The sequence below is a fragment of the Stegostoma tigrinum genome, chromosome 21, assembly GCF_030684315.1.
Source record: "Stegostoma tigrinum isolate sSteTig4 chromosome 21, sSteTig4.hap1, whole genome shotgun sequence".
NCBI classification, from domain to species: domain Eukaryota; kingdom Metazoa; phylum Chordata; class Chondrichthyes; order Orectolobiformes; family Stegostomatidae; genus Stegostoma; species Stegostoma tigrinum.
The window spans coordinates 12466921-12490524 of record NC_081374.1 but is presented as its reverse complement, the minus strand read 5'-3'; the positions used below and the strand labels follow the sequence as shown (position 1 = coordinate 12490524).

The 23604-nt window shown below is 38.9% G+C and overlaps 1 protein-coding gene across 6 annotated transcripts in view; it reads left to right on the top strand.

Moving 5' to 3' along the window:
- The window catches only part of LOC125462738 (AMP deaminase 2-like), a 162136-nt gene that overhangs the window by 126854 nt on the left and 11678 nt on the right, over nt 1-23604 (top strand). For all 6 annotated transcript variants that reach the window (XM_048553026.2, XM_048553025.2, XM_048553027.2 and 3 more), the window contains 7 exons: nt 5432-5563; nt 6973-7136; nt 8448-8574; nt 9893-10056; nt 12379-12499; nt 16234-16407; nt 17640-17750. In XM_048553026.2, coding sequence (XP_048408983.1) covers nt 5432-5563; nt 6973-7136; nt 8448-8574; nt 9893-10056; nt 12379-12499; nt 16234-16407; nt 17640-17750 — 993 coding nt within the window. The remainder of the gene's footprint in view (nt 1-5431; nt 5564-6972; nt 7137-8447; nt 8575-9892; nt 10057-12378; nt 12500-16233; nt 16408-17639; nt 17751-23604) is intronic.

Below are 23604 nucleotides of genomic sequence, written 5' to 3'. Positions count from 1 at the left end.
TGGCATTCAAGTATTGATTCTTGGATTTCCCTTCTCCTTCAAAATTTCATTGATGGAAGCTTACAAGATGAAAATTTGAGTTTCATGTCAAGGTTTATGCCAGCATTTGCTATCTTTGAATTGTGCACTGATATTATGAATCAGTGTCAGATGTCCCTTTCTCCACTAACTCTTAGTTCAGTTATCTCAGTGAGTAAAACATTACTTGAGGTGTTGTACTTTCAGGAAAGTTAAATCTTCAGCCCATTTATTTAGCATAGATTCCGAAAGTGTCTTATTCATAAAAGTGATGGTTTAAATGTTAAACTTAAACTGAGATAAATCTTGATTTATATTTGGTCTGAATGTTCTGGTTTGTATGGATGGTAAGTAATTGCTATACATTTAACTCTTTTATATAATTATTATTTATGGGATGTGAATAAAAAGCTGTAACCTATTTATAGCTCCCTTTCTACATCCTTCCTGTTCCACTATTATAATCATTTTTAAGTAATTTTATTTTCAATCCTTTGGCCAGGTTTCTCTCTCTTCAATTTATTTTTGTTTTTCATCATACCCTGCTGCATCTCTGTTTGAATTAGGTCAAGTCTCTTTAGATTTTGGACCATCTGTGATTTGCTATAAAGTAGTGTTGACCTTGTCAGGCAAAGTCTGCAGATTATGCAGTATGTGAGGAGAAGTCATTTTGATTTTAAAGTTTTTCATGGGAAGTGTGCACACTATGCCATCTACAGATGTTGGAGGTTACTAAGCATGCAGTGCAACATAAAATAAAGTAATTGTATGATTGTAATTAAAAAGTGACAGGCAGTGATTGAGCTTTTCAAGGACAGATAATACAGGATAGTCAAAAAGAAACAGTTGCCTGTGGATTGCCATAATAAATTTGAAAGTGACAACAAATCTTTGTGTATCATGCTGTTTTGCAGTGAGGATAATTGGTACCAAAATTATAAATCAAGATAAATATTTATCTCATTCCTAACCTTCAACATCTGTTAGAATCTAGCTTAGGACTAGTCATTGATGCTAATTTAGCAAGTGAACTTCCTTCTTCTTTATGAAACACTCCAAACACACCACCCACTACTTACAGAAGAGATCATAGAATTCTTGCAGTGTGGACATAGGCCCTGCAACCTAACAAGACCACACTTGCAGCATCCCACCCAAACCCAACCTCTCTAACCCACATAATCTACACATTCCTGAACACTAGGGGCAATTTAGCACAACCAAACCACCTAGCCTGCACATCTTTGGACTATGGGAGGAAACTGGAGCACCTTGAGGAAACCCACACAGACACAAGGAGAATGTGCAAACTCCACACAGACAGTTGCCCAACGGCAGAATCGAACCCGAGTCCCTGGCCCTGTGAGGCAGCAATGCTAACCACTGTGCCACCGTGCAGCTCCACTCCTGGGCTCGATTCCAGTTATTAACTATGAAATTAACTATTTTGAAATTATAAGTCATCCCAGCCTATCAACCTCTCCTGGGACATCAGAACTATGGATTTGATTCCTCCTTCCTACAATGTTTAAACTTAATACTTGACTTCAAACTATTTGTTCACTTACCACTGTTTTAATGCAAAGCAGTTTTAACGTTTTCACCTTTGGTAGTGTCTTGCACCGTGAATGAATTTGATAGTTAAATTTCGTCAGTTATTTTAATTTCTTTAATAATTTTAGCAGGCTAAAGAGTTTGTTCTGTAGCTGGACTGGATTGCCCAAAATTGCAAAGAACATTAGGGGGAAAAAAGTCTTATTTGTATATCATTAGTTAGTGCACAGAAAATTTCTCAATCAGTTTAGGCATGTAATGACACACCTCTGTGGCAGATGGGACTAAACATGTATCACTTTTCCACAAAGCTTCCCATTAGTTATTGGTGCTGTACTGTTTTTATTGACAATTAATTATTCTAGTGTTCTTAGCCATTATCGTTATGTTTCGATTGAACAAAGGTGCTGCTAGTGCAGAGGCTGTTCAGATTGGATAACTGCTGTCTTTTTCTGAAAGCTTTTGGTATGTGAGTTGTTCCATATTTTCAATGTTTCTCACTTCCTAGAAATACACTAATGGTTGAAACGGAATTGAACCACCATTTTGTCGCACCATTAGCTGAGGAGATGTGGAAATATTTTGTGATATTCCGTCATGATTAAGGAATCAGACAGTCCCCAGATGGTAGTGGATTTAGATGGATTTTTGGGGTAGTGATCTGTTTCCATTAGTCTCTGCTAACATAGCTAAGATTGCTAACACTCCAGAGGGAAATATGTGGGCAAAAATATTACATTTCTGCTCAATCATGCAGCTTGGGTGAGCACGGATGTCTGAGATTTCAAACTAACAGCTCTAATCGTCAACGTGTATATTAAATATATGACATTTCTTGAAGGATATTTCCAACTGAAATTGAATTGTGGTAGATGATAATCTCAATGTTCCTTCTACTGTGTGAATTTTACCTCTTTGCTTAACTGTGATTTTCTACTTGTGCCCTTCATGTCACTATCCTGACATCATAATGTAAAACACTGTTTCAAATTCCCACAAGCCTGTCATTTCAATTACAGCTAAAGATTTTTAAGAGACACTCGGGGGAATTTGCAACAGTAGCATAACCCGTAATGCTGCCGTGTAAATCTAAATTTAAAACTGCTCCAAGGAGGAACAGGGAGACTGTACATTGGGAGAGCAGTGATTGCACAGGAAAACACAAGGGATCAAAGGAGAGAAAACTAGCAAACCATGAAGAAATGTACAAGGCATCAGTGAAGAGGAATCTAACTAATGCAACAGTGAAGGAATTTAGATAAACAAGCCTTCAGTTTAAGCAATAAAAGGTTTAGCAGCAGAGCAGTATTGATGTGCCTCAGATCCCTGTAGCTTTCATATCATTCCATGTTTCGAAAAGTAATTAAGTAGTAAAGCATTGAGCTCTATTAATACTTGTCATTTATTTTGGGGTGATAGTTGTAGGGAAACGTCTGATTTACAGCAGCCTTTACAATCAATTTCTGTTTCCTTTCTTGTGCATAACAGTGCACAACAACTATTGTTGTTGCTCCTTATATTAAGTGAAGGAAACCAAGTTATGCACTTAACTCTAAATCAGGGGAAATTCCTGCTGATGAAAATATTATGAGGTTTATGATGAGAATAAATGCTGCTCAAAAGTTGTATTAAAAAGTAACATTGTTTGGAAAACTAAATTTTGTGAGCAGTAGTTTGCTTAACGAATATATGTACGTAATCTTGTTGCCTTAATTCTGTAAGACTTGGTAAGATGCTAGGCCCCCACAGATATTTGAGATTGGGGCTAAAGTTAATAGGTCAAAGTGCCTAATAACTTTTTGAACTTTATTTCTGGATATTAAATACTGGTAAAGGGAAGAAAAACAGTGATGGAGATCACATTGCCCACATGGGTACAGCTGAAATGCAAAATAAATTAAGCAGTTAGAGATATTAGAAAAATCTGGAAGACAGTCTGTTTCCACATTCAAAAGATTCAATGATTTTAAATTTGGAGATAAATGAGCATTGATTCCAAAAGATAAACAGAAACTCTTCATGGCAGAACACTACAATGGCAGAAGAGAAGATGGTTTGTAGGTCGTGATATTTTGATGTGTTGGATCAGAGAAAGAAGGAAGTTAGATTTACAGACATCTTTCAAGTTAGCAAGTCTACCGGTTGTCAGTTAAAATCCATTAAAACGGGGAATCATTTTAAAAATCTGAGCATTCATGGCGATATATTTAACAGCTAGAATGGAATCCTACAGACACTTTGTATAAAGTATAATTAAGTAATTTCACTGTTAAGTAACCATGTATTACGCTAACAATAAGACCAAGTGGAAGAAGAGCATCAGTACACTATATGACACTTGAACCAAGGCAATGCCATATATTTTTCCTCAACTTCACTTTACCATTCAACCCTCTGCAGTATTGAAGCTACCCAGTGACAGGTCATCACAGCACTTTGAGGTAGCGAGTTCTGAAGATTATAACTCGGAGTGAAGAAATATCTCATTGCTTTTCTAAATGGTTGAATCCTTACCATGAAACCATGACCCAAGGTCCAGAATTTCCAGCCAGGCCAACAGCTTCTCACAATTTATTTTGTCAAGCCTTCACAGATTTTTATATATTCAAATAAAATCATCTCTCATTCTTGTAAGTGCCAGAGAATATATGATCCTTTCTCAGAGGTCAGCCTCTCATCCCGAGAATAAATATAAAAAAGCTTTGCTTCACCCTCCCTAAGGCAAATTCTTTTGGTAAGGAGATGAAAGTTCTGCACAGCACTCCAATGTGTAGTCAAAACAAAACCTTGTATAATTGCAGCAAGACATTTCGAACCTCCTTGCAACAGCATTTCATTTGCTTTCCTATCTTTTTTCCTTCTGTAACTTATGATAAGGATCCAAATACGTCTCAGTGCTAACTTATCTGTATTTTTTTTCAATTAATCTGTTTTTCCTAACAAGCCCATTCAGAGTTGAAATAACACACCATTGGAGCAGGTGGAGCTTGAACCTTGTTCTCTCTGTCAGGGATTAGGAACACTGCCACTGCATCAAAAGAGAGCCTTTAATTATCTGAATTCAGCCCTTCCACTAGAATTAGGAGTAGCTGAAGGTCATTCATCTCCTCGAGCTTTGCCCACTGTTTGAGGGGTACTCTTGTAGCACGATGGTAGTATCCCTACCTCTAGATGGGAAACCAAGTCCCACTTGCTCCAGAGATAGTAAGAACTGCTGATGCTGGAGTCTGAGATAATAGTGTGGAGCTGGAAGAACACAGCAGGCCAGGCAGCATCAGAGGATCAGGAAAGCTGACATTTCAGGTTGGGACCCTTCCTCAGACCCTTTCCCACCTGCTCCAGAGGTGTCTTATAACATTTCTGAATGGGATGATTGGAAAAATAGGCTGATCCGTTATTTCAGGGACCCTGTTGTGGCTCTGTGGTAATGTCCTTGCCTCTGACATGGGTCCAAGACCCACCTGCTCCAGAAGTTTATCATAATGTCCCGGAACAGGTTAATTAGGAAATAACTTGCTCCACTATTCACTACTATGTGATTGTGGCCACAACTCTGCTTTCCTGGCTGCCCGCATTGTGAGTAATTCATTTGTTGATCAAGAAATCATTTAACACAATCTTGAATACATTCAATAGCTTGGCCTCTGCAGCTCTTTTTGAAACAGCATTTAACAATGTAGTAACCCCCTCAAATAGAATAAATTCTTCCATCTCAGTCTTAAATGGATGAGGAGTGCAGTGCAGCCAAATGTAAATGGAGCTCAAATTGGAAACTGTGGTCATTTGGCTTTGATATCTATGTCCCACTCTTGCTAGCAAGTTGGAGCTTTAACGTTACAAAGTTTATTTTCTGTTCTAGGATCGAAACACCTTCCATCGGTTTGATAAGTTCAATGCCAAGTATAACCCAATTGGGGAATCGATTCTTCGTGAGATTTTCATCAAGACTGATAATTACATTGAAGGCAAATATTTTGGTCACATTATAAAGGTTAGAGTTGCATATCTTTAAGAAGTGTGAATGTTTTGCATATTGTACTTGCTTTCTCTTGTTTAATGCCTTTTTTTTAAGCAAACAAATTAACTCTGCCCCTTCTTTTGGTCTCAGTGTAATGCACACCATATACGATGCATCTGGGAAACTCATTGAGTTTCCCTGTCCTCAGGTATACAGAGTAACTGGTTTTCATTGAGTTGCTTCTTGTGACAGTGGTTGTGATCAGGAAATCAATGCCTGGATATTCATATGAAAAACTGTTCTGTGTTGTAATATGTTTGCCTCTGGCACAATTTCCTACAAAAATTACAAGCACAGCTATAATGTTACAAATCACTTTAAGGGTATAGTAATCTTAAAGGAACTATTTCCAAAATTTTGCTGAAACTGGAAGATAGTGGGCCTCACTGTATGTGCTATTGAAATGGCAATGATATGCATAGCTTGAAATTTGTTTATCCACCAATATTTCTTCCCAATCACTTGTTGGACTCTTTTTCACGACTTTTAACAAAGTATTGTTAACTTTTTTTTCTTTATGCAACATATACCAAATAGCCTTTGATCCTTATGTGGAGGTGAAATGCATGTTAATTTGCATGTAGTTTAAATTGCTGATTTAACAGATGTCGGTTTGAAGATTATTCCCCTAGTGAGGCCTACTGTTAAAATGTGCTTTTATTGAATCTCGGGACCCACAAATTCAAACAGCACAAACCAACAATGAAACAGGATTGACAGCAAAAACACTATGCTAAGTCTGAATCCTGGAACCCCTCTCTCACAGCACTGCGGCAGAACCTGCCATTCAAGAAGAGATCTCACTTCCACTTTCTTAAAGGCAATGGGCAGTAAAAACTGACATTTCCAGGAAAAACATTTTCAAATCTGGAAGTCTAAAATATAAGCAGAAAAAGGTGGAAAATAGGTAGCATATGTGGAGAGAGAAAAAGCAAAGTAAACATTTTTAGACTGATGACCTATCATCAGAATTTCTAACAATTGAAGCACAGTGTGTGTGGTTTCTTACCTATTTAATACTTTATGCCCCATTGTGTGAAATATTTCTCAAGGAAAATTATGACAGCTTCATTTAACGAATGCATCAAAACATCCAAATAGCAGTGAATTTGAGTACGTTTCTTACTAATCTTCTGTTAAATCTTGATGTCAGCAGTGCTCCGATAGAAGTCGGCCACAGGGAGGGACAAATTGGTAAGGCAGATGCACCCCAATGAGCCATCATCATGTATTCAGGAGTAGAGAACCCACAGGGTGGATTGTCAAGGGTGGTGCATTGTACTGGAGATGCTGGAAAGATGGAAGTGAGAAAAAGCATCTGACTTAGAAAGTATTTCTATCTGTAACAAGCTAGTTCCCAGTATTTTTCTTGTACCTTGTAGGAAGTGATGGAAGATCTTGAAGAAAGTAAGTATCAGAATGCTGAGCTCCGCTTGTCTGTATATGGTCGCTCCCGGGATGAGTGGGATCGACTGGCAAAGTGGGCAGTGAAGCACAAAGTCTACTCCAACAATGTGTGCTGGCTGGTGCAGGTTCCCCGGCTTTTGTAAGTATTTTCGTGCACTGTAAAACTGCAGCTTTCTTGAATTCCAGATTTGTTTTAATTAAAGGCAATGCCTCAGCTTTGTGGGAGTGAAATTGGCTGTGGCTGGGCATGCAAAATATTTCAGTGGCATGATCTGATATACTTGATATTCCGCTCTGTCTTTTTATTTGGACTTATTGGTTCAGTCATTCACTACAGAGCACATATTTTAAAGACGGATAAAACTCTGAAGAGCCCTGGAGAATAAATTTGATCCATTATTTCAACTTTGTTGCAGATTTCTGAATCATTATTGTGTGAGCTATTCATAACACAAGCTTGGATATCATCCAGTTTTCAGAAGACTGTACATGTTTCAAAACAAAGGCTTTTTTAAAAACATATTGTTTACAACCAGGAAGATGTGGTAACCTCACTGGGTTTGTAATCCAGATTAATGATTAACCCAGATTAACCTTTGGGAACACAGATTCAAATCCTGCCATGGACCCTGGCGGAATTTAAATTTAGTTACTAAATCTGGACAAAGTTCATGTTCCCTGTTACCCACCTGACTCAGTAGTGTCTTTGCGATTAGGAAGTCTGCTGTCATCACCTGGTCTGACCTATATATGACTCCAGACCCACAGTAATGCAGTTAACTTTTATTGTGTTTGGTTGGCTCGCCGAGCTGGTTCATTGTTCCACAGAGGTTTCATTACCCTGCTGGTAACATCATCTGTGCAGCCTCTGATGAAGCGCTGTTGTGTTTTCCTGCCTGTTATTTAAACTCTGACATCTGTTGAGATGGATTACCTCACTTCAGGTTTTTCTTTGCAATGGAGTGTATACGGGGTCTAGCTCTGTGTTTATTGATGGCTTTCTTAGTGGAGTACAAGTCTTCTAGGAATTCCTATGCTTTTCTCTGCTTTGCCTGTCGTGGGATCCTGGTGTTGTCCCAGTCGATGGAATGGAGTATCGGTCGTTGCTTTTTGTTGCCAATTGATGTTTGTATACCCTTGTGGTTAATTTCTTTCCTGTTGGCCCAATGCAATGTGCAACCCGAGTTACAAATTTAATCTAAAATCTTAGGTTAACTCTTATTTCCCCTTAGAAATGGCCCAGCCCGCCACTCCCTTTGTGGACATTTAAGAATGGGCAACAAATGCTAGCTTTGTGAGTAACTCGAATCCTGTGAAAGGGGAAGAAATTATGATTATGCAAAGGATTTTAGTAAACCTTTGGAAATTCACTTTCATCTACTGAGATGATGGATACTGTAAAATCTCTGGATGAATGTGTTAATTAACTTCACTTTGCAATTGCTTTCAGTGATGTCTTCCGTACAAAGAAACAGCTGAACAACTTCCAAGACATGTTGGAGAACATTTTTATTCCCATCTTTGAAGCAACAATTAATCCTCGTAATCACCCAGAGCTTCACTTGTTTCTTCAGCATGTGAGTATAGCAAATATAATGCAAGTGGGAATGACCCAACACTCAAGAAGCTGGAGAAAACAGCCCATTTGGTTGGCAGCACATGCACAAACATTGACTCTCTCCACCGTCAGCACTCAGCAGCATGTGTGCCCATCTACAAGACACATTGCAGAAATTCACCAGAGCCCCATAGGCAGAACCTTTCAAATGCACAACAGGAACCATCTTTAATGACAGGGGCAGCACCACCATTGCAAGTTCCCCAGCAAGCTCACCACCCTGGATTGGAAATATTATCACGTTTCTTCAATGTTGCTAGGTCAAAATCAAACTCTCTCTCGTTACTGGCGTTGTGGATCTACCTAAACCAAATGGGCTGCAGTTACTCAACATGGCACCACTACCTGAAGAGTAACCAGGGATGGACAGTAAGTCCTGACCCTTTGTAGTACTTGATGCCTCCATCCCATGATTTTGTTTTTAAAAGTACCTGCAGGCTAGGAGCCATAGCTTGTGTCCCTTGACAGTGATTGAGGTAGGAATTGTAATACAGAACCTGAATTTCTATTATTGAGACTTGGCAATACATTTGGTGATTGGAAGCATAAAGCTGTGGCACTCTCTCTCCCAAAAAGAACTTAACGTTACTTCAATTTGAGTTGTGATTAAAATATTGTAATTGTTTTATCCGTTCAAAAATTCTTCCGCCTTGGTGTTTGATTATTTCCTTTGTAAGAATCAAGTATGTAGGATTCTGTTCCAAGAGCAAACCATACATCTGAGTTGGGTGACATAGAGACAGAATTATCCCACTTCTGTGCATGCTCAGCCACTTAGCTCAGCCTGCTCTGTTAATGTTTGGTTCATGTTACATCAACAGCTGCCGAATATGATGGAGTAAAGTGCAGGAAAGATTCAACTGAACTGAATATTTATCAATAGAGAAATTACCATGTCTTTACTGTGCCCTTCAGAGAAACTATTACTTTGTTAAATTTAAAATATTTGACTTTTAATTTTCCCAACCTATATGTTACTCCTTATCAGACGGATGGAATTCACGCATTTCTACTGCTACTCCTGTGTTATTTTCAGTGTGGCCAAGGGCAAATCTTGATGCAATTTCTAAATTTCTCTTATTATGGAGTCTTGACATTATCTTGGAATATTCTCCCATGGCGACGTCCATGATCCAGAAATTAAAAGATAAATTCCCAAGCAAAATGCTGTCATGTAGTGTGTTGGAGAATTCCTTATTTTACCATAATCTTTAATAGCTTTTAAGCAGAATAACATGGAGAATCTATATGATAAACGGAAAACTCTGCTTTTATAGGTCGTCGGTTTTGATAGTGTCGATGATGAATCCAAACCAGAACATCACATCTTTAATGCAGATAGCCCCTTACCCATGAATTGGACAGAAGATGATAACCCACCATATGCCTATTATCTTTACTACATGTATGCTAACATGACGGTTCTGAATCATCTTCGCAAGTATGGGCTTCATTCCAAATTATTTCCATTGTTTATGTTTAAATGTCTTAAAACAGAATAACCTTTAAAGCATTCCTCCATAATTAGTGATAATACGTATCTTAGTCAGAAGAAACAAGGTTGATGATGGATATGATTGTTGAAGTGCAGATTGACTCACTTTGCAGTGAATCTTGAACAGCATCTTTTCTCCTCTTGCATGTTGATCGCACATGTCGAAAAAGAATAGTTAGGTTCACACCATTCATGAACAACTGTGACTGACTTGTGGGCCAGGATATTCCCATTTTTGGTATAAGTCTGAAAAGGGAGGAATCTGTGGCCTGATCATTTGGCCCTTGGAGAGCTTGTTGGCTGCCATGAACTACGTAGTCCTGGCCACCAAGGGCTGCTGCCCAATCAGAACGGAACTCAGCAGTGCCATAAAGGAGGCTGCAGCTGCTGCCAGGTCAACATGCTGCAAAGTCCCAGAGTGAAGGTTTTCCCACAAAAAACGTTAGTAGTGGTTTGGGGTTGGTGTCTCTGTACTTCAGGCTTATGGACAGACGGAGGCTGAGATACAGTTCATTATGAGTTGAGCTCTACTGCGCTGCCCGTTAACTTTGTGGAGTTTGGTCCTTCCCACCCAGAACATAACAGCAGGCACGTGGCATGATTCAGATACTCCACCGTCCTGCCAAATTAAGTTCGTTTCCTGTCTCCAGACCTGGAAAATTGCGCTCATAGAAGATTCTCACAAATACCCAACGTTGATTAAAAAGTGCATTATCTACCTGACACAAAATAACGGAATGCACTGTCTGGTTTGATATTTGAGTATAGGGAAAAGGAGATCTTTTTGGACTTGACATTCCACTTCATCTTGTGTTTCTGATAGAATTTTACTTTAAGATCAATTTCCTTTACATCAACAGAAACGAAAATAGAAACAGATCTTGGTTTACAGCTTGTTTGTATCAATAGCTGCTTTTCCTGAAAAAAGCTTAAATCCTTTTAACTTTCACAGCTGAAGATTCATATTGTGCATCTCATGCTTAGTTGAAAAATATATATTGTTCCTCTGTTATCAGCCACCTCTTACACTGGTTATCACTGCATTAGGAGGACATGTCTGTTTATTAACTGTATCTAGTAGTTTGGATGAAAGCTGTATTCTGTACAAATTAGTAGTAGCAGGGTAGCAGCATTATTTGTGGATTTGCACAGAATTCTACAGTATGGAAATGGGCCGTATCAACCCAGTAGATCTATGCTAATGTTTCTGCTCTAGGAACAACAATAGATCATTTACTCCCTTGCCCCTGTTTTGCCATTCCATTAGATTTGGCTAATGAGTAACTCAACTCTGTATACTCACCTTTGTTTGATATCCCTTAATATCTTTTCATTAACAAAAATCTAACTACTGATCAGCATGAATTGTGTTTCTGGAAAATGTTCCAGTGGTTTATTGACCATGGTGTGTGCAAGTGTTTCTTAATTCCATTTCCAAAAGATCCAGTTCTGATGCTTTATATAGTACCTTTCTGGTTACAGATGCTGTACCTGCATAAATAATTATTTCTCTCCACCAATTCTGACGTCCTTAATACCTTCAGAACTTTGATCAAATGATTGCTTAGTTTTCCAACTTCTCTGGTTTATGTAGTTGTTCCTTGTAAAATAATTTGAAGTCCAGGCATTGTTCTGGTAAATTTGTGCTATACTCTTTTCAAGGCTAGTATATCCAATTTTCCCAATTCAAGATATCTGGAGTACTGTGAGCAGTTATAGCTATACCCTAACAAGGGCTTAGTGTAGCTGAAATAGGACTTCTGCCTCTTCATTCTTGCATTATCTCACCCTGTCAGTGGATCCTCCTATTCATCTTTCCCTCATGTACTTTTGGATGGACATGCAACAGTAGGCCATTTGGTCTTCTGGTCTGCTTTACCAGTAAAATTTATGACTGACCTGACTGTGGCCTCAACTTCACATTCCTGCCTGTCCCCAAAAATCACTGACTCCATTCTTAGTCAAGTATCTATCTTTATCTGCCTAGCTTAAAAATGTTCAGCAACCCATGTCTGGGGAAGAGAATTGTAAAAGTTCACAATCCTTTAGGAGAAAAAAATTCCTCCTGCTCTCTGAGCTAATTATGAAACGCTTTTTTGTTGAACCATTTCCTTAAGTTCTAGTTATTCCTTCTCTATTATTTAATCATGCATCTGATTGCAAATCTTAAATGTGAGAGTACAAAATTTTAATGCGTTTGTTCAGTAATTGAAGTTTGGAAGTTCATTCGAACAAAGCTATGATTATTATTATTATTTCTGTTTCCAGGAAGAGGGGATTCAATACGTTTGTCTTACGACCACATTGTGGAGAGGCTGGTCCTATCCACCATCTCATATCTGGATTCATGCTTTCTCAGAATATTTCCCATGGTCTTCTGCTTCGAAAGGTATGAATTTTAGCATACATGGTATTGAGGGGGCCCTTTGGCCCATTGAGTGTGAACTGACAAAAAAAACTACTCTAAATCTCCACGAATCCTACTTTCCAACACTTGGTCCACAACCTTGAGTGTTAAATTTCAAGTACTTTTTAAGATGTTGTAAGGCCATTCTACCTCAACTACTTTTCCAGACAGTGCATTCCAGATCCCACTATCCTGTGGGTGAAAATACTTTTTCTTGAAATCCCATCTAAGGCTCCTGCCTTTCACCTCAAATATGCCTCATTGTTATTGACCATTAATTAAAGGGTACAACTGCTTCCTGTGCACCCTATCTAGGCCCCTTATAATCTTACACACTTCTGTCAGGTCCTCACTTGACTTTCCCTACTCCTTTAACACTTTTCCAATGTCCTGCTGCTCCACACGCAGATTTGCCCCTTGGTCACTAATGGACTCTACTCCTTCCCTGGTTGATTTACTTAGAATATCTTGGGATTTTCCCTAATCTTACCCACCAGTAGTTTTTTTGTCATGTCTCCTAATTTTCTCTCCAATTACTTTCTTAAGTTCACCCCTGCACTTTCTGTATTCCACTTAAGCCTTCACTGATTTGTTCCCATTGTATTTGCTAAAAGCCTGTATTTTCCTTCTTGTTCTGTGATGAATATTCCTAAACAAGTATTCTCGGAAGGGTGTAAACACAAAATGTTCTCTTTCCTGCTCTTCTGATGCTGTTTGACCTTCTGTGATCCTCTAGCTCTACACTGTATTGACAGTATTCTCTGGGGTTGTTGTTCCTACATTTCACCCAAAATGGAACATATTGGACCTGTATCCTCGCCAGTTTTACTTTGAATGATCCCCACTGTTTTGCTGTAAATTAACCCAGAAGTAGCTGTTCCCAATCTACTTTGGCCAGATCCTACCCTATTTTAATAAAATCTGCCTTCGTTTTTTTTCCACGCCATCTTTTGCCTTCTTCGTGAAAAACTTAAAATGTACGGAGTTGTGGTCACTATTACTAAAACAGTTCCCAAAAGACATGACATTTAAGCTATATGGTTTGGTTTCAAATAACGCCTTCTCCAAGTGCAAGATAAATGGGCATATTATAGAGGCTGACAAGCATATATTAACAACTGACTCCCCATTAACAACTTAATTTAGTAATGTGTTCAAGTCTGTGCCCAGCATCTCCCAGCATACGAGGGTTAGGAATATGCCACATGTAAAGGTTGTTTAAAGCGACGTGTTTTGAGTATCCTCATGTTATACACCTGTTGAGACTTGAAAATGTCCTCCTGATGTTGTTCTTATCTGTGCATTAAGTTACTCTGCCTTTTCATGCATTACAATTTGCATAATTGATTATAGTGCCTCTGCATTATATGGTATATCCTATAAATCTGACCAGACAGTGCCTGAATGCAAACAAAATAACACTGAAATGATCTCCTCTTTGGAAGGCCAGCTGATGTATATCAAGGCTCAGTTGCTACATATGTTCTTGGCTAAATATTGGCTATTTTAACAAGGTACCATAATGAGGAAGTCGGCCCTGACAGGAGAGAAGGACTAATGTAGGAAGTAAATGGGCTAGAAAAGAAACTGTCCAGTTTCTGTTCAGTGCATTGAGATTTTGGAAAAAAAATGCAAAATCATTTTGTCCATTTGTTGTGGTAAATGTTTATTTTCCTTTTGATTTATTTTGTCTTTGTACTTCTCATCTCTTCCTTTTATGATGTAACAATAGTGTCTCAGTCACTTAGAAAAGTGAATCATGAGTTGATCTTACAAATATCATCAATGGTTTGCATTGTTTCAGAAAAATAAAGAACAGAGAGATTTCCTAAAATATGTATAATTATTAATATGTTGATATAAATTAAATTCAATTTAGATGATGTACTGCAGTATGCAAAGCTAAAAATACGAATATTGAGACAATTGTAAATTTGAAAATATTTGATAAAAAGGAACGAGTGACGGTATGATTTAGGATATTGTAGCTTCAACTGCAAGATGAGGATTTGAATCGAAGCGTAGGTGAGCAAATTCTCTATTGGCTATAATTGATATTTTTGCCAATTAGCTCAGATTCACAGCACAAAACTGACTGTAGTTTGCCATTGATCGGCAAGCCCCTTTAGTGTGACCACACAAGTGGATGGTTGAGCAGTGAACTGTTACTGCTTTTATCATTTGAGTTGACCTACAATCTGAAACTTCTTTCCACTGTCTCTCACTACTATAGAAGAACTTCACGTGCATATCAGACAATCAGAGTAATAATTTAGTTGTCCAGAGCTTTAACTTGCTTAAAAATGTGCTCATTTAGAAAATATAGAACATAGAACAGTACAGCACAGAACAGGCCCTTCAGCCACGATGTTGTGCCGACTATTGATCCTCATGTATGCACCCTCGAATTTCTGTGACCATGTGCATGTCCAGCAGTCTCTTAAATGTCCCCAATGACCTTGCTTCCACAACTGCTGCTGGCAACACATTCCATGCTCTCACAACTCTCTGTGTAAAGAACCTGCCTCTGACATCCCCTCTATACTTTCCTCCAACCAGCTTAAAACTATGACCCCTCGTGTTAGCCATTTCTGCCCTGGGAAATAGTCTCTGGCTATCAACTCTATCTATGCCTCTCATTATCTTGTATACCTCAGTTAGGTCCCCTCTCCTCCTCCTTTTCTCCAATGAAAAAAGTCTGAGCTCAGTCAACCTCTCTTCATAAGATAAGCCCTCCAGTCCAGGCAGCATCCTGGTAAACCTCCTCTGAACCTTCTCCAAAGCATCCACATCTTTCCTATAATAGGGCGACCAGAACTGGACGCAGTATTCCAAGTGCGGTCTAACCAAAGTGTTATAGAGCTGCAACAAGATCTCACGACTCTTAAACTCAATCCCCCTGTTAATGAAAGCCAAAACACCATATGCTTTCTTAACAACCCTGACCACTTGGGTGGCCATTTTAAGGGATCTATGTATCTGCACAACAGGATCCCTCTGTTCCTCCACACTGCCAAGAATCCTATCCTTAATCCTGTACTCAGCTTTCAAATTCGACCTTCCAAAATGCATCACCTCGCATTTATCCAGGTTGAGCTCCATCTGCCACCTCTCAGCCCATCTCTGCATCCTGTCAATGTCCCGCCGCAGCCTACAACAGTCCTCTATACTGTCAACGACACCTCCAACCTTTGTGTCGTCTGCAAACTTGCTGACCCATCCTTCAATCCCCTCATCCAAGTCATTAATAAAAATTACAAACAGTAGAGGCAAAAGGACAGAGCCCTGTGGAACACTACTCACCACTGACTTCCAGGCAGAATATTTCCCTTCTACTACCACTCACTGTCTTCTGTTGGCCAGCCAATTCTGTATCCAGACAGCTAAGTTCCCCTGTATCCCATTCCTCCTGACCTTCTGAATGAGCCTACCATGGGGAACCTTATCAAATGCCTTACTGAAGTCCATATACACCACATCCACAGCTCGACCCTCATCAACTTTTCTAGTCACATCCTCAAAGAACTCAAAGGTTTGTGAGGCATGACCTACCCCTCACAAAGCCGTGTTGACTACATTTGATCAAGCCATGCTCTTCCAGATGGTCATAAATCCTATCCCTCAGAATCCTTTCTAACACCTTGCAGAGTTGATTTTTTTAAAAATTTGTCATATACTGTTGGTGTGTTCTGAAATGTTTGCTGCTTAATTTGCAGGCTCCGGTGCTGCAATATCTGTACTATCTGGATCAGATTGGAATTGCAATGTCCCCGCTCAGCAACAACAGTCTTTTCTTGAGTTATCATAGAAACCCATTGCCAGAGTATCTCTCCAGAGGTCTTATGGTATCTCTATCTACTGATGATCCTCTGCAGTTTCACTTTACCAAGGTAAGGTGACCAATTGGAAAAAGAGATGAATTGATTCAGTATGCAGCAAATGTTCATGATTATTCTGATTAAAGACATGTCATGATTAAAAGTTATAATTTGGATAGGTTTGACAAGCTGAGCTTGTTCCCACTTGAGTTTAAAAGAGTGAGGGGTGACTTGATTAGGGCATAAGATATTGAATGGCCTTTAAAAGATGAATGTGGAAAGAATGTTTCCTTTCTGAGTCAGTCTTGACCTAGCAAGCACCAGTTAAAAATTAAGGGTCCCCGTTTTATGACAAATGAAGAAAAATGTCTTGAGAGGGTTGTGCAGTTTTGGAACTCTGCCTAGAAGACGCTGCAGGCTAGACCGTTGAATATTTTAAGACAGAGGTGGATAGTTTCTTGTTAGACAAGGGAATCAAAAGTTATTGGGGATAAATGAGGATGTGAAATTTGAAACACAAACTGATTGTTGAGATCTTATTGAATGGCAGAGCTAGCTTGAAGGGCTGAATGGTCTACTTTTGCTCCTATTTGGTATCTTAGTAATTGAAAGCGAAAGACAAATCACAAAGCTATTTAAAATCATGGAAGTATGCTTGTTTTTAAAAACTTGATCTGGGAAAGTAGGTCATGCATTTACTCTGACTGAATGAGATTTGACTGATCTGTCATTTTGTTTCCATCAACTCATGATCAAGAAGCCCTTGGACTGAAACTGCTGAGTATTTTTATTTAGGTTTACAAGCTTTAAATTCTGGATACATAATAGATTTTTGTCACTGAGAAATTTCCATTTAGCTTCATCCAGTTTCCACTAAGCATTCTGAATTAAACCGAATCATTTTAAATTCAGTTTTAAAAGTTGTTTTGCTTGTATTTGGCTCAGGATTAAATTAATCTATGTATCCACAATAAATTGACCTAGTAAGCATCACCCAAAATCTATTTCTGACTAATGTATTTGTATGTCTTAGTATAAATCATGAATGTCAAATTTTCCTACATGTATGTATTAATTGTGCCTGGAACTGGCCTGCAAGTTGCCGTAATGTAGTGTAAGTAGAACAAGTGAAATGATTTGTGTTGTAATGGTCTTCAGCTCAACCATTGGTATATAGGAGCTGGTTTTAGAAAAACAGCATGGAAGACTGACCCATGATATCTTTTTGGCAATTTTTGATGTGTTTTGTATGTTGTAAATTTTTTGCGGCACTACTGATCTTAATGTTTGCATGTTTCCTTCAGGAGCCACTGATGGAAGAATACAGCATTGCTGCCCAAGTATGGAAATTGAGTTCCTGTGATATGTGTGAGCTGGCACGGAACAGTGTGCTAATGAGCGGTTTCTCTCACAAGGTGACTGGCAAAAATGCTGGATTCAAACATATTAGGATTTTGCAGCAGTATCTTGGTTATGCTGAAATGGGTATCGGGGAGTAGTATTCTCCCTCTGAGTAGGAAGCTTTTGGACTCAAAAACAAACTGAACATAAAATCCAGGTTAACAAATCAGCGCAGCATTGAGGCTGTACTGCATCCTCAGAGATGAAGGTCAAATTGAGATCTTTTCTGCCCCCTTGAGTAAAATGTAAGAGGTGCAAGGGCATGGCTTTGAAGATGATCAGGGACTTTTCCCTGGTGACCTGGGCGGTATGTATCATTCTGCTGATATCGTAGAAACAAATTTTCCAGTGTCCAGTTTCAGCATTGTCAGACCAAACCTCCAACTAAAATCTGCACCCTGTGAAAGTACTGACATGTAGATCTATACAGGAATTGTCTGGGAAGTTTAAACTTCCAGTGAACAATTTCCCTGCTTTCACACAACCCCAACCCTGTTTGAATGTTTCCAACTCGAAGTTACAGTCAAAGACTTAGAACAGATCCACTGTTTCTATCTATATAGTTACCCAGGAAATATTACACAGATTAGCACATAGGTAATTACACAACTGCTCTCCAACTAAACAGTCCCCAATACCAAAACCCCAACCAAGGCTGACAAACCCCTCCAAATAATTGACCTGACTTTCTACCTCTAGTTACAACTACCACCCAACCTGCCAGCTCACTCATTCACTCACTAATGTTAACACTGGACTTTTTAAATTCCCATAGGGCATTGAGTGATGTAAAACAAGGCATTTCCTACCTTTCCAGACAGAATTCCCCAGGGAGAGGGTTTCATGGTTCTCTGAAAGCCACATCGGAAAACCCGAGGAAACGTGCAGCAGCATAATGTAAGGGCAACATTTGAGCGCAGTGGCAATCCAGACGTTATTGTTACTGTTATTGTTGCTGCTACTGCTGCTTGGAAGATCTGGGCCACTATCTATTCATTATTACATGGCTTTTAGAACATAGAACATAGAACAATACAGCACAGAACAGACCTTTCGGCCCTCGATGTTGCGCCGACCTGTGAACTAATCTAAGCCCCTCCCCCTACACTATCCCATCATTATCCATGTGCTTATCCAAGGACTGTTTAAATGCCACTAACGTGGCTGAGTTAACTACACTGGCAGGCAGGGCGTTCCACGCCCTTACCACTCTCTGAGTAAAGAACCTGTCCCTGACATCTGTCTTAAATCTATCACCCTTCAATTTGTAGCTATGTCCCCTTGTACAAGCTGAAGTCATCATCCTCAGAAAAAGGCTCTCACTGTCCACCCTATTTAATCCTCTGAACATCTTGTATGCCTCTATTAAATCCCCTCTGAGCCTCCTTCTCTCCACTGAGAACAGACCCAAGTCCCTCAGCCTTTCTTCATAGGGCCTACGCTCTAGACCAGGCAACATCCTGGTAAATCTCCTCTGCACCTTTTCCAATGCTTCCACATCCTTCCTGTAATGGGGCGACCAGAACTGCACGCAATATTCGAAACAAGGCCACACTAGCATTTTCTACAGTTGCAGCATGACATCATGGCTCCGGAACTCAGTCCCTCTACCAATAAAACCTAACACACCTATGCTCCAAATGGCTGCCACTTTTCCGACATTGGTTGTCAAGTCCTATGGGATTTTGTGAGCTTGTGAAAGGTGTTGTAAACAGTGCTAAATCCTGAATTTTTTTTTAATCCAGGTGAAAAGTTCCACAAAGGGTTATTATAGCACCATCTGATGACGAATTTTTTTTTAAGATCAGCTGGACATGACATTGTCACAACAGTGCATTTAAATACAAACATGTTAAAGCTTTCACAACCAAGTCTTGCAGCAAGACTAGATGGGGTGGCAGCAATGGTGCAGCAACACAAAGCCAGTATGTAATCAGGCAAGTCCAAAGTGTAAAGTGTATGCATCTAGCATTTCTGTAAATCTCGTGAGAGTGGACACGTATTAAGACCCATCCCACATGCATACAGCCAAAACCAAATACATATTATTAAGTATTAGAGCCAGTCAAAAACCAAACCACTTTCCTGCTGATCCTCTAATCTGAAACAGCCTGCCTTCGTACAGCTTTGAACTAGAAATGTCCCAAGGCCTTCAGAAGCCCAACAGAACAGTTACCAAGACACAAAGGATCAGATACAGGAGGAAATTTCAGAACCAATACAAATGTGAACCGTGAATGTTACAGATCTTTTAGTCAGGCTGCTGTGGGGTAAAAGCCACTGCAGCCACGCCAAAGTCCTGTTTATTATATTCCAAGTTTAGATTATCAAACTGGGGATTGGCCCATGCTGTGACTGTACAGATTTAGGACTGAGTTGAGGAGAAACTTTTTCTCTCAAAGAGATGTGAATTTGTGGAATTCCCTGCCCAGTGAAGCAGCTGAGGCTACCTCATTGGAAGTCTTTAAGACAAAGATACACTTTTGAACAGTAAGGGAATTAAGGACTATGGTGGACAGGCAGGTAAGTGGAGCTGAGCAATGATCTTATTAAATGGTAGAACAGCATCAATGGGCCTGTTTCTTATATTTTTATGTTATAAAATGCAAATTCTGGAGCTTGGCCAAGTATTTCTGGAATTGTTGTAAGAGCAGTAGACTGACTTAACACTGTTCATTCGAGGACCTTGTAATTAGGATAAGAACAACTCTGGACCCCCTTGTGCTACAGTGGCAGTACCTCTACTCTTGGACCGAGAGACCTGGGTTTAAGTCCCACCTGCTCCAGTGTCATGTATAGCATCTGTGAACAGGTTAATTAGAAAAAAATAGGTTTAAATAAAACTAAACAAATCTGTCACAGGTGATTACTGGCAGTAGATAAAAGAGGGGAAAAAAAATTAAAGTTTTGGTGGGAAAGCCATTCAGTTGTTTGCAATAGCACTTTAGATATGTAAAAGAAAAATAATCTTGGTTTCAAAGAAAGAATTAATTTAGGTTAGAAATAAATACACCTAAACTTTTTAAAAATCTCCAAATAATGGAATTCTGAAATCAAAATATGCTGTTAGTCTTCATCTCAACAAGCAGGATGTCCTTTTCTTTAAAGGTACGAGTGGACGTGCTAAGCATTAATGGTTGTTTCCATACGTAGAAGGCATGCAGTTGTTGTCTTATAGCCATCACTAAAATCCACTCGGCAATCAGATGTTGGAAGCAGAATGATTCTGCAAGACAATAGACTATAGGTGCAGGAGTAGGCCATTCGGCCTTTCAAGCCAGCACCACCATTCATTATGATCATGGCTGATCATCCACAATCAGGATCCTGGTCCTGCGTTATCCCCATAACCCTTGATTCCACTATCTTTAAGAGCTCTATCTATCTCTTCCTTGAAACTATCTGGAGACTTGGCCTCCACTGGCTTCTGGGGCAGAACGTTCCATAGATCCATCACTCTCTGGGTTAAGAAGTTTCTCCTCAACTCTGTTCTAAATGGCCTACCTCTTATTTTTAAACTGTGTCCTCTGGTTCTAGACTCCCTCATCAAGAAGTGGAAGTCAGCAGTCAGTCACTTTGTTCCATCCCAAATTGATTGAATTAAACAATGGTCCACTAGATCTTGCAGTTGCTGTTTCTATCCCACAACAGGTTTGGGACTGCAGTGTTCTTCCTACTCCAGGCAATGTTAAATATTTACAGATTCAGATATGGGTCAATTACCCTTGAGTAATTCTAGTTATGACCTAAACAAGCAGGCAGTATGAACTTTAAATGGTGAGATAGAATGGAGTGAAATTGCACCATCTTACCCTTCAGTCTAATTGGATTGTTTTGAATTTTAAATAACAACATTCTAAAGAACTACTCCATAAATACACAGTGGACCATTGTCTTGGATACTTCTACACAACACAATATATTGTGCACTGGAAGTAGGCAAATTGTAATATAGTTGCCCCTATATTAGAACTGTTTACTTCACAATACATTCGTTTTATCTGATCCTTTTCTATCTAGTAATCTACCTGCAATGTGACTAATCAGAAATTGTTCGTTGTTGCATCAAGTGTAGCCTAATCATTGGAGATTAATTAATTTTCAGATATCACTGAGATACCCTCAAGGATAATATATGCCCTGTTAATTGCTGCTTCTGGCTTCAATTTATTTACCTTTTTGTAAATGCCAATTGTTTTCTGGCTTTATAGTTTTTTTCAGGAAGCAATTCAATGATACATGGAAACTTCATATAATAAAAGCTTCCTGAAGGAAGTTGTTCAATTCACGAGGTTCTATTCACTTACACCATATATGTTCCCTTTGAGGAAGGAAAATGCATTACATTGGAAAGTCATAACATGAATTTTGAAAAACCTTGAATGCATTTAAATGCCAGTTTTGTTTAAAAAAAGCTTTTTTTTTTACAAAGGAAGGAATTGACCACAGCACTGATGTTGATTATTCCTGACCATAATGGTGTGTTATGTGACTTGACAAATATTATTGGGCCATAGTATTTTGAGCTGATGTGTTCAGAAACAAATGAGTAAAGGCATGTGATGTTGGATGCACTGCACAGTTATTTTCTGAGTATATGAATAATTTGAAACGGCATTATGGTAAATTTAATAAGTTTGGGAAGAATAAGTGTCCATATTTCACCAACTTAGGGAGTTCAAGTTTGATCCTGTACTCCTGCTTAGATCTGTTCTGGATTAATTGATAACTGATCATGGTATTCGGTCTTTTGTTATCATAACGTATGACTGCCAGGATGATAGAAGATAAACCAAATCGCCCCTTAACTCATCTTTTAATCTGGCAATTCTTATGGTTTTATGCAATATTGGGAAGGTTTTACAAGAAAGAAAGAACTTCCATTTTTATAGTGACTGTCACAGTCATTGGACTTCTCAACATGCATCCCAGCCAATTAAGTACTTTTTTAAAGTTTGGTGACTGTTGTAATGTAGGAAGCATGGTGGTAAACACATTATAAGCTCTCATAAACAGCAACGTGATGATAATCAGGAATTCTGTGAATACTGTAGATAATGTGACAAAGGCTGGCCAGAGCACTGTGAATAATTCCTCCTCTTAAGAGTCATGGAACCTTCTACTTCCATTTGAGACGTCTCATCCAAAGGATAGTGCTTGCAACCAAGCAGCACTTCCTCTGTACTGCACTGCAATGTCATGTATTGACTTTTGCCCTTAAGTCTACACTTTGACTGTGAGGCACAGGTTTTCTTTAGTGCCTATCTTTCATAAGGAATGTTAAGATACAAAAGATTCCACAATATTATTGGAAGAAGTATGAAGTGTTAGTGTCCTGGCCAACATTTTTTCCCCAATCGATTTTTAAAAATGGAACAGATTAACTGACCATTTTTCCATTGCTTTAAAGACCCTACTAGCACTTTACTCCCTTTGTTTTAAAGAGTTATGAGTTCAGATGGACTACAGAGATTCAAGAAGGTGGCTCACTGCCATTTTCTCAAGTGCACATAGATTTAGATGACAGATGTTGTCTTAGCCAGCAATGCTTTGATCCCATGGAAGAATAAAAATCTCGCTCAGAATCTAATTACTTGGCTGGAAATTGCTTTGCAGTGCCTTTAGAATGTGAAAGATGCTATATTCATTAACATTTTTAATTGTTATTCATAAGGTTGGGATGCTGACATACAGCACTTTAAGTTTAATTTGAACTTTTAACAGGTTTAACTATGGGGTAAAGGCTTAATTAAAACATGCAGTCCCAAAAGGGAAACCCCACTTACTCCATTCCATTGATACATATAGTTTTTATGAATGTGCAATCTATTCTTCTTGATATTTAGTAACTGGGCATATTGAATGTAC